We start from the raw sequence: 12,227 nt of genomic DNA, 5'->3' as shown, positions 1-12,227 counted from the left end.
GAGCTCCAGGAGATTGGAGGTACTGGATAGAGAGTCAGCGTGGGGCGTGGCCACACTTGGTGATATGGGGGCGTGGCTCACGTCAGCAAGGCGTGGCCCCATCTGAGGGGGTGGGAGCCCGGGGGGCTTCCCCTGTCTAGGGCTGGGTGGAAACCCGGCTATCTCCTAGGAGCTTGGCTGGAGTCAGGAGGGACTGAAGGAGCCCGGCGGGGTTCCCAAGAACGGTGTTCAGCTCCCACTGCTGGGTGAGGAACAAGTGCGGGTCTGGCGGAGCGCGGTGGCGCGCGAAGACCGAGAGGAGACCACCGGGAGCGGCTGGGCCCCCGGCGGCGCGCCCCTCGGCCGGGCCGAGAGTCGCGTCAGTCGGTGCCCCCAGCCGAGCGCGGTCCGCCTCCCTCTCAGCGGCTATCAGTCCAGAGTGCGGCCAGCGGGCATGTCAGATCCACCAGGGGCGCCGCCGGTGGCGCTCGCAGGCCGCGGGTGAAGAAAAAAGTGCGGCTCCACCCGGCCCAGAGCGAAGAAGTGGCCCTAAGCGAAGAGGTGGTCCGGAGCGAAGAGATGACCGGGAGCGAAGAACTTGCCCTTAGCGAAGAGGTGGCCCCAAGCGAAGAAGTGTCCCAGAGTGAGGAAATGGCGGCAGCTGGACTCAGCGTGACCGTCACCCACAGTGAGCATGGTGGCCGGGTGGGTTCCTTGCCACCCTACGAAAGTCTGGCAGGGTCTGAGGGTTTGGCCACGTGTTCTCCGGCAGCGCGTGTCCATAAGTTTGTCTTGGAGTCCGGAAGTATGGGTTCTTGTTTGTGTCTGGGGGACCGGTTTTTGTGCGGGTCAGTGTTAGCGCACCCTTCTCTGTGGCCGCAGTATTTTGTTTCAGGTTGTGTTTGCTCTTCGATGTCATACTTCACGTCGTAGTCCTGGTTGTATGTGCGAGCGCGTGGGCCTGCAGAGCTACTGTGGGTCTTTGTGTCAGGCTTGTATTTGGCCATGTGTATGACTGCTGTGTGTCGGGACGTCTATGTGTGTGTCGAATCTGAACTCATGTACACTGTTTGAGTGAGCCGTGGGTCCAAGCGCACACTCTGGGCCCCTTTGGGTCTGCCTGCTGTCGGAGTTGACACAGAACCTAAACAGTCAATTCAAGGGAGGGCTGAGTCCCTGAGGTTTCCTCAGGACCAATCCTGGGAGACCGCAGGGCCTCAGAATCTGGAGACCAGGATTTTAGATCCTGCAGTTTTGAGTGACCTTGGGATGTCTCCTGTCTAGGCATCTGTTTTGTTCTCTGAATTAGAGTTGTTAACACCCGTCCCATTGACTTCATGTTTGTTGAGCAGGCTCAAGGCTTGTCCTAATGTACCGTAAACAGGCTACCTCCTTACTGCCCAGGTACCTGGAAAAGAATTTGCACCTCTGCTCCAAAGAGAAATTTTCTGCTGTTTTGAGTTTATTCATTCATTTACCTATTTAATGAGCACCAGCCATGTATGTGCCTACATGTGCCCCAGGGGAGAGAGACACCTGGAGGAAAAAACAGTCCCTTGCCAATTATAGCAAAGGAGACAAAGGCCAGTACAGTACAGAATAGAGGGCATTCAGGCCACAGGAGGCAAGTGGCTTGTGATAAAGAGCATGGACTTTGGAATCAGATCTGGGGTCAAGTTCTGACTCCACAGTTGGGTCTCCATAGGCAGGTCTTGACTGAACTCACAGACTGCTTATCTGTGAAATGGGGAATAATACGTAGTACCTATTTCATAGGGTTGTTCTGAGGATTAAATAAAATAGCGCATAAAATGAGCCTAGTTAGCCCCTGTGCATGTTAAGTGCTTAAATGTTAGCTGATATTACTAATATTGTGAGTTATAATAAAGGAAACAAAAATCCTTGGCCAGGTCACCCAAAAAAAGCTGGGCAGATGGGGGCTGTTTGGAGTAGGTTGTATATGAACTACACCTTGAAGGCTGAAAGCTCTGTACTTAAATATAATGAAGTGTCAGCCTAAATTGGTTTATGTGAAAGAGTTTTCTTTGTTGAATACTTTTCTTTCTTCCCAGGCAATGAGAAGCACGACCTACATGTTACTCCACAACAAGGCTGTAGTGAACCAACTGTCCAAGACCTGGCCCAGGTTGTCGAAGAGGCCACAGGGGTCCCACTACCTTTTCAGAAACTCATATTTAAGGGTAAGCATTTCCCTTCCAGTTTGAGCCCTTATGGCTAAAGAAATGGTAACTCTTAGTTTTCGAAATTGGACAATTCTTATTTGCTGTTTCTTTATTTCTTCAGCAAATAAGTGCCGGACACTTCCAAGCGTTTGGACAGGTATTAGAGTTGGTCACATGACGGTGGCAGAAATCTTATCTTTTTCTTTTTTTTTAAAGATTTTATTTATCTACCTTTAGAGAAAGGGAAAGGAAGGGAGAAAGAGGGAGAGAGAAACATCAATGTGTGAGAGAAACATAGATTGGTTGCATTTTGCAGGCTCGCAACCCAGGCATGTGCCCTGGGTGGGAATTGAACCGATGACCTTTTGGTTCGAAGGCCAGTGTTCAATCCACTGAGCCACACCAGCCAGGGCAGGAATCTTACCATTTTTGATGAAGCACCTGGACAGTCTACCCAGGCTAAGGTAGATCCTCTTCTCATTGTATAATATACTCACAGGGAACTCCCTATCACTTTGGCATACCTTGTACTGGAATTACTATTAATTAATTGTCTTCATAGTTGCTCAATATCTGATTTCTCTGTTAGAATAACAAACTGTGAGGGCAGAGATACTGCTGTGTGTCCAGTGCTCAGCACAGTGCTGACATAGGTAGAGGGTGTTGAATGAACAAACTTACCAGGGGCCTGGCTGTGGCAGGCCCAGTGGATGATGCTGGTTTCTGCCAGGACCTACCTCTTCCACACCCCTACCCTCTATCTTTGAATTCTCATGGGAACCCATTATTTTGGTATCTGATGGGGCCAGATTTGTCTCATTTAGTGCCAATCATAAAGTAGTTAGTGATGGGAAGCATTTTTATTTATATTCACAGTGTAACTCCTTATTTGTTTGTTTTCATTTTAAAAACATTTCATTTTAGAATTATAAAGAGAATAAAAACTCACATTTCAAAATAGAGAAAGCATAAAGAAAAAAATGTTCTTCTGGATATGATCCCTCATAACATTTCAGCATATTTATATTCAGCTTTTTTGTTTGTTCTGGCATCTGGGAGTGCAGGTTCTTGTTTGTGGGCTTTTGTTGTTTTTTATCCTCACATGAGGACTTTTTTTTTTCATTGCTTTTAGAGAGGGAGAGGGGAAGAGAGAGTGACAACGATGCAAGAGAGAAACATCAATTGGTTTCTTCCTGTATACGCCCAAACCAGGAATTGGCGTCCCCACTGGGGATTGAGCCTGCAACCTAGGTATTTACCCTGACTGGGAATCGAACCTGCAACCTTTTGCTTACAGGACAATGCTCCAACCAACTGAGCTGCACCAGCCAGAGCAATGTGGGTTTTTGTGTGTGTGTTTTTAAAAATTTAGTTGATAAAACTAGGATCATATTGATTATACAGTTTTTAAAACTTTTTTTCCCAGAAAACACTGGATCACCAGCATTTATTGTGGCCTTAAAGTTTGCTGAAACAATGAGTGTTAATGCCTATAAAGTCTTCTATTGTTTCTCAGCCCCCTATTTATGAATTTCTAGCTCTTTCTAGTTTCTTACTATTATGAATAAGGTTGCACTGAAAATTATTGTGTGTAACAGTTAGTTTGCAGGCACATATGAGTTATTTGTTTAGGATTATAGCTGAAGTGAAATTACCGAATCAAGACACTTCTAAAAAGGTTACACCAAGTTATCCTCTTCTCATTAGTGAAAACACTTGTCTATCTCCTTGCTGAAATCTGTTTTCAGTGTTGTACAATTGTTACAACTTGGTGTAACTTTCTTTTCTTCAGGAAAATCTCTGAAGGAAATGGAGAGGCCATTGTCTGCACTTGGAATACAAAATGGCTGCCGAGTCATGTTAATTGGGAAAAAGGTAAATTGCTTTTTCCACCAGAATACAACCAAATCAAATGACTAAGGTCTTTTATGCATAGTTCTGTATAGAAGGCAAAATTGGGGACTCAGGTTCTGCATTGGTGAAGCACTCTCTAAACAAATGTGGTCTCCGTTTGTTTGATGAGGTCACCAGTTTTGTTGTTCTTATGCCCTCTGGCTTCTGTTGGTTTGGCTCCTGCTCTGAAGTTAGGAGCAGTTGTGCTGCCTCAATAACACAGTTTTTATGTTGGTGGTGGAGTCTCAGTCTGATTGAAAGGTGCCTAAGACAGGTCTTACTCAGTTGGAGGGGATTTGCAAGAGAACATTTTGTTAAACCTGTAGATTTACAAAGTAAACACAAGTTTTAGGCTCTCTCCCTTTAACCACCCTTTTTTCTAAAATCTCCCACAAAGGAAAAATCTCCTTGGCTGGAAAGAAAGGTTCACATTAAAGAACTGAGAGAGAAAAAGAACCAGTTGGTGGCAGGTGATGAAAATAGCCTCTTGGGTGATGAGAGGGGGCCCTGGCCAGTCCTGCATTGTGACGCAATGGAATTGTTGGTCACATGAAGTTCCATTACTGTGAGTGAGGTGGCTGATTCAGAGTGGAAAGAGGGTGAGATTAGCAAAGTAGAGGCAAACAAAATCTAGTCCAGACTGGGAACTGCTAGGAGACTGACACTCTGAATTCCGCCACAAAGAAGAATGTGAATAATTTGGAATAGTGTAAAAGCAGGAAGATGCTGGCTCTGGCAATCAGTTGTTTATCTGAGAGAAGGGGAAATACTCCAGATTTCTTGCTCAAAGGTCAGGGAGAACAGTGATGGGCAATGGGCAGATCCCAAAGGCTGAGGTTGAAGAAGCTGTAGGACCCCTGATTGGAGCTGCCCTGAGGTGTGTAGAGCCAAATCTGATTAAAGTCTCAGCTCTACTTCTTTTTGGTTGTGTGATCTTAGGTTATAATAACCTTAATCTCACCATCTAAAACAGTGCCTGCCTCCTTCATTGGATTTTGGTAAGGCTTAAAACAATATTGGTGAAGTGCTTAGGATAGTGCCTGGCATAGAGGGAATGCTCAATAAAGGTATTCATCATTGTCATGTTGGTGGGTGACATTTTGGAATTCTATTCAAAGGAATAGTGGAATTCTACCTATCTAGCCATTCTGGACTCTTCACAGGTGTTTACTATCATTTGTTCACTCTCCAAGGATCAGACTATCTTTTCATGACCAACCCCAGGCTGAGGTTGAGTCTGGCTCCATTCTCTGAATCCAAGTTGTCAGGGCCTTGCCAGAATGCTTACCTAATACCTTCTCTCTAGTATAAAGTCTTTGTAGATCGAAAACCTGATGTATATCCTGTGGCTTGCTTTCCAAGAAGCAACAGAATTAAGACTTATTTTTGGTGAGTGGTTTAGCCCAATTGTGCTCAGACTTTTTTTTCCTGACAGGGGATACTGTTTTTGGTGATTATTAGCTTCATTTTATTCTTAAACATTCCATTTTTAAAAAGATTTTATTCATTTATTTTTTAGAGAGAGGGGAAGGGAGAGAAGAGAGAGGGGAAATAAACATCTATGTGTGAGAAAATCATCAAGCAGTTGCCTCGCACACCCCTAACTGTGGACCAAACCTGCAACCCAGGGTGTGCCCTGACCGGGAATCTAACCAGCAACCTTTCACTTTGTGGGATGATGCCCAACAAACTGAGCCACACTGGTCAGGGCTCTGTTTTATTTGTTTTATTCTTAAACATTTTAGAGCAATCCAGAGGAAGAAGTTGAACTAAAGAAGTTGAAAGATTTGGAGAAGTCTGTAGAGAAGATAGCTAACCAACTGGAAGAGTTGAATAAAGAGCTTAGTGGAATCCAGCAGGTAACTCTCCGTGGACTTTGACTGTTTATCTTCTCTAAGAACTTTGTGGAGAAACAAATGTATGTTACAAGAGCAGGCTCTGTAGTCAGACTCCTTGGGTTCAGATCATGGCTCTACCCTTTCTATCACTGGGGGCAACTCTACCTTTGTCTCAAGGTCCTCATCTATAAAAAGGGGGAAATGATGATACCTCCTCCCTCTTAGGGTTATTGTGATGATTAAATAATGTAGTTTGAACCTGAGACATGCTAAGTGCTCTTTAAGTGTTATCATTGTTATTTGCAAACCCCAGCCAGCATCCATTTGTGCTTCTAGGAGAGTACTTGCTATGTTAGGGGTGTGTATTGTCTGAAATAGAATAGGTAACTTCTTTCAGTCTAGTCCAGCGATTTCAACCATTGTGCCACAAGAATTTTTAAAACATGCAATACCTGACTACTTAGTCAGGGTCACTGACCTCTTTTCCCTTAGCTTGTCAAATTAAAAAATGATGTAACAACAGTCAACACAACAGTAGCTGTCAGGTGTGAATGAATCAAAATTGTACCTATTTTTTGGTCAGATCAGCAAAAATTAAACTTCTTGGTATGCCACAGAATTTCATTTAATTTTTAATTTTTATTTATTTATTTGGCAGAGGGGAAGGGAGGGAGAAAGAGAGGGAGAGAAGCATTGATGTGAGAGAGAAACATGGTTCACTTGCCTCTCACACATACCTGGACCAGGGACCGAACCCACAACCTAGGCATGTGCCCTGACCAGGAATTGAACCGGTGACCTTCGGAAGACAACACCCAACCAACTGAGCCATACTGGTCAGGGCCAGAATTTTAGTGATTAGTTTATGTGTGCCATGAGATGAAAAAAAGTTGAAAATCGCTGGTCTAGGCTGATATAATGTGTTTAGCAAAGCAAAGAACATCTTATTGATTCATAAAAGGTCCAGCTTGACTGGATCTTAGTGGGGCGGTCATCCAACTCAATTTCTTCTTTAGAGGTGGGATACTGGAACCAGGTAAGGATTAGAAACAGCCCCAGACCATTTGTTTTTTACCTCCTCGTTTTATAACTTTTCGTGTTTTAATTATAAAACTAATACAAGCTGATTGTATATAACATTTAAATAAATATATGGGCATTAATATAGAAAATAAAAATTACCTATTAGGCCCCAATTCAAAAATGACCATTACTAAAACCTGGAATCTATATTTCTGTCTTTAAAAAAATTTGGTATGATGTTATGCACACTTTGTAAATTGTTCTTTTATTGGATAAAAAAATTGAACATTTTCTATGTCATTAAAATGATCATACTTTTCAAAAGTTGCATAACATTTCATCACATATGAATATATCATGGTTTATTACCTAACCAATTTTCTGTTGTTCATCACTTAATGTTATCTGACCATTTTGGGCAATGCTTCTTTGAAATCCTTAGATATAAATCTTTTTTGACTATTTCTGATTTTTTTACTAGAATAAATTCTTTGAGTGGGAATTGCTGGCTAATGTTTACTATATGTTGTCAAATCTGGATCTGTAATTATTGGTTTTGATAAACATCCCCAGAGATCCCTGTTGCCACCAGCTAACTGGCCATTTGGCCAAGCAATGTGAATAAAGAGCAAGACAATTTAATAAAAATAATATAAGTGCTGCCATTTGTTAACACATGTCTATGTCAGGAATTACATTAAGGGTCTGCATGTATTCCCCTTTGTCCTCACAATAACCGTATGGGTCGTGGGTATCATAATCTTCATTTTAGAAATGAGGACACTGAGGCGCAGGTAGATTAAGTAACTTGCCCAAGATCACAAGCCAGTAAATGGCAGCAGAATTCAAGTCCAGGCCTATCAAACTCTAAACCCTGTGCTCTTAACATCTACCTCTTGTGTGTAGGTATATTCTTCTGGCTTCACCAGAGCCAGAGCTGAGGAGGCATTTGCAGCTCCAGTGGGCTATCATAGAGTGGCCTATTGCAGTGCTTGGGGTGGCCCAGGGCCAGCTTTTCTGTTTTTTCCAAGAGATGAAGTTGTAGGTCTGAGGTTTGGCCCAACCTATTAGACTCAGGGTGTGGCTGCTTCATCAGTGCCTCAGCTTGGAGTTTTCCATCAGCCTCGAGGAACCTTTGCAAGAATGCATTATTTCTCCATAGGGCTTTCTGGCCATGGATTTGCAAGCTGAAGCTCTCGGCAAACTCGATAGGAGAGTAAAAGCCACAATTGAGCAGTTTATGAAGATCTTGGAGGAGATTGACACACTCGTAAGTAAATATTCACCTGAGAAAAACTAGTTTCCTTTGACCATATTTTAATCAGTTTCACTCTTTCAGTAATGCAGCCTTATTGTCTGAGAATATCAAGCACCTGCTGTGTGCCAGACACAGCTAGGTCCTGGGTGAATGCACAGAAAGATAAGACAGTTCCTGATTTCTGGGCACCCACATCCCACCAACACAGGGCTTTTATCATTTTTATTAATGTGTGCTAGTAGCACCCAGTCCTTACAAAGCTGGGATCCAGAATGGTCAGTGATCTCTTGATCAGAGAAACATAAGGCTTCACTTTTTGATATTCATGTGACTGATATTCCACTGAGCTCATTATGTGCACAGAATTCAGTCAGACCCAGTTCTTATGAAGCTGTTGGGAATCATTGACGCCATGTTCCCTTTTACAGATGACAATAAAGATATTTCTAGCCTGATGCCTCATTCCTGAGGGTGAACTCCTCTGCTTGGGATTTGGGGGTGGGGGTGAGGGGTGTAAAGAAGAACCAAGGTACTTTTCCTGCCACAACATAGTATCCATACATAGAGAAAAGTGAAAGAACAAAGTCTATGTTAAAGATCAGTTTCTGTGGCCCGGACACTGAGAACAAAGGGAGTTTTTATAAGAACAAGAGCCATGGAAGGGTCATGTAGGATATAGATTCAGAGAAATGATTTCTGAAAATGCATGTCCCATTCACACTGGTGACCCATGATCTATTGTATTTGGTGTACTGTGGATATTTCTGATGTGTTCTTATGTCATTTTCACTGAAAATTAATTTTGTATCAACTTATTCTTCCACAGATTCTACCAGAAAATTTCAAAGACAGTAGACTGAAAAGGAAGGGGTTAGTGAAAAAGGTTCAGGTGAGTTGTGTAGTACACATTTCAAAGGGTAAAACATTGTGTCTGTGTTTATCTGTTCAAAGAAGGGTGTAGTAGACGTGTATGTGGCTTTTTTTTTTTTTTTTTTTTTTTTTTTTGGTCGTTATTCAGCATTCAGCATGAACCCAGAACATAAGAGAATTACTTCTCTCATATCCCTGTAATTATATTTGAATTTAAATTAATTGGGAAGCAGGATCACTGGGGAGCAGATGGGGCTGACACATTCATATATACAGTGCCCTCTGAAATAGTACAGTTGTAGCATCAAGGCTTCCTGTTGTCACCACCCTTTTGGGGTTCTGGGCCTAGAACATTGTCAGAAACCCTGGTCCTGTGCTCCCTCTCCCCCACATCCTCACTTTGAAGCTGAGGCCATCCTGCGCAGCCTGTTTCAGCATGAGTCAGTCACCGTGGGTTCCCCAGAGTGGCTGAGCACAGAGCCTTGGGGTTGCCTAGCTCTGGATGGACCCTCACTGTCATGCATTGATCTTTCAGGCATTCCTAGCCGAGTGTGACACAGTGGAGCAGAACATCTGCCAGGAGACGGAGCGGCTCCAATCCACAAACTTGGCCCTGGCCAAATGAAGTGAGGCAGGGAGAGGCTGTGCTACCCTAGGAACGGTGCCACCAGCTCTGCCCCGTCTGTAACAGAAGTTACCTCTTTCTCCAGGGCTGCTGGGGACAGTTTGCCAATTCCCAGTTTTCCTTCTACACCCGTTCTCAAAGAACAAGTATTGTCTTTACAATATTAAGTAGAGCTCTTGTCTGTTTTCCTGTTCTGTCTCTGTGTGGCTGTGCTAGCCAGCAGTCCACCTTGTCTGGGAGAGCCCAAGTCTTCCCAGGTTTCTTGACCTTTGGATACTCCCGTTTGTCTTGGGGGTAGTTTGGGCTTTTATAGGCCACCTTGGTCTTCAGATACATGAGGCTTTTTTGCTCTTGTGATTCCATAGTCCCATAGATGTAAATCATGATCATTGGGAGGTTGTATCTAGTCAGGAATGTTGTGAATGGCTTGGAACAGGTGTTCAGCACAAAGTAGTCCAAGTATCCCTTTTTGTGACCTAATTCTGGAACAGCTGGCTCACAGACCGTGTCCTTACCTCCCAGTAATCCTGCAAAGCCACAGTCAGGAGGTCTCGGGGCTATTGCTAGGGTGGAGCCTGTGGTTGATATATAGACTTCCTTGTCCCCAAGCAAATTTGTAGAAGATTAGAAGCCAGTGTTGACATAGTCTCTGCTTGAAATCAACTCAGAATCATGCCTCCGGAAGGGCAGAGAAGGGAGCACATAAGTAAAGCAGGCAGATGGTAAAAACAACCAGAAACTTCTCAGGAGGTCCTTCAAAGGCATTTCTGTTAACACTGTCCTGAGATCTGTATTTCCTTCAAGGCTGTTCCCTGTCCATTTTGTGCCCCTTCTCCATTGTTGTTAAAAATAAATAGTTTGTATACACATCAACAAGCAGAAGAGTGCTTAAACTTTTTTTTTTTTAATGAAGTATGAGAGGCAAAAGATCCTGTGGTTCTAGTCGTACTTTTATAAAATTGAGAGTGATCCTGCATGCTAGCACTCTTAAACCGGTCAGTTGCTGTCACTCCATTTTTTCACACAGTACCCAGGAGACAGGCACTTGACGGACAACTCTGAGGCCAGCCTTATTTGGCAGAGAGGGCATCATTGAAATCCCAGGAATCGAGGACTGTGTGGGTGGAACCAAGACAAGGTGGTGGTAGGTGGACAAGTGGGTGAGGCTCAGGGCCCAGCCCAGCCCACCACCAACTGTAATCAGAGCTATTCAGCACTTACCTGTTTTTACTAGTAGCTGTGTCGCCTTGGGTCACAGCATTTAATGAAAAGTTGTTTGCCAGATACTGTTTTAAGTACTTTAAATGTGTTCGTTGTTTAATCCTCAAACAACCTAAGAGGTAGACAGATACTAACCCATGATGGAGATGAGGAAACAGAAAACTTAGGTAATTTGCTGACGTCATAGAGTAAGTGGCAAAGCCAGGACACCAAGCTGGGTAGTTTGATTGAGAGCCCATGCTCTGACTCCCTACTGTACTGCTTGCCAGTCAACAGGGTTGTACGTTCTCTCTCGTTTTCTCTTCCTCTCCCTCCTTATCTCCCATGTTGGTCTTTCTACTTCTTCTCTGGTTCTCTCCAACTCATTCTCCACAGAGCACTGTGAATGATTATAAAGTACAGATCTTACCATGTCGGTCCCCTGCTTAAAAACCTTCAGTGGCTTCCCATTTCTCTGAGAATAAAGGCCAAAGTTCTTACTCTCCACCCTCTCCCCATTTCATCTTGGGCCACTCTCCTGTTTGCTCCTTGCGGTCAGCCACTCTGGTCTTTGCTCAGATCTTCAGATGCTCTGTACCCTCTCCTTCCCCAGGGTCTTTGCACACGCTGTTCCTCTGTTGGGACAGCTCCATACTACCCTTCCACCACTGCCACCCCTTTCCTAGGTAACTATTTATCTTTCAAAACTTAACTCAATCCCTCTTCCATGGACTATCTGAGAACATTTCAAGGCCTCTCTCATAGCTTGCCATAACTTTTTTTTCACAGCCTGTATCATAGTCTGTGATGATTTATTTATGGGATTGTTTGAGTTAATATTTACCTTTTATACTTGACTGTAAGTTCCTTGGGTTAAGGAGCTTCTTTGTTTTGTTAAGAGTGTGTTTCAAACACATTGTCTGGTTTATAGTAGATGCTCAATAAATATTTGGAGAACGGTACCTGGTTGATTCTGCCAGGAGCATATGCTTGTCTCAAAGATTAAGCCATGCATATCTAAGTACACATGGCCGGTACAGTGAAACTGTGAATGGCTCATTAAATCAGTTATGGTTCCTTTGGTCGCTTGCTCCTCTTAGTGTTATTTACAATAGCCAAGTACTGGAAGCAGTCTAAGGGCCCATCAGTAAATGAGTGGATCAAAAAACTGTGGTACATTAATATAAGGGAATACTATGCAGCAGAAAGAAAGAACTCCTGCCTTTCACAGCAGCATGGATAGAACTGGATAGTATTATGCTAAGTGAAATAAGCCAGGCAGAGAAAGGCAAATACCATATGATCTCACCTATAAGAGGAACCTAATGAACAAAACAAACAAATGAGCAAAATAGAAT

The 12,227-nt window shown here is 43.5% G+C and overlaps 1 protein-coding gene across 1 annotated transcript; it reads left to right on the top strand.

Annotated features, from left to right (window-relative positions):
- Window positions 1-90: 90 nt before the first annotated feature.
- On the top strand, window positions 91-11,952 carry BAG1 (BAG cochaperone 1). The gene is made up of 7 exons (XM_090274271.1): window positions 91-667; window positions 2,052-2,180; window positions 3,955-4,037; window positions 5,801-5,914; window positions 8,079-8,186; window positions 9,001-9,063; window positions 9,580-11,952. The coding sequence occupies exons 1-7, from the start codon at window positions 559-561 to the stop codon at window positions 9,667-9,669; spliced, it is 696 nt and encodes a 231-aa protein (XP_090130397.1). The 5' UTR covers window positions 91-558; the 3' UTR covers window positions 9,670-11,952.
- Window positions 11,953-12,227: the final 275 nt, after the last annotated feature.

This window comes from Furipterus horrens, unplaced genomic scaffold (genome assembly GCF_987537825.1).
Source record: "Furipterus horrens unplaced genomic scaffold, mFurHor1.1.pri manual_scaffold_4, whole genome shotgun sequence".
Classification (NCBI taxonomy): domain Eukaryota; kingdom Metazoa; phylum Chordata; class Mammalia; order Chiroptera; family Furipteridae; genus Furipterus; species Furipterus horrens.
Note: the sequence above shows the minus strand (reverse complement) of the source record. Positions and strands in the feature narration are given on the sequence as shown.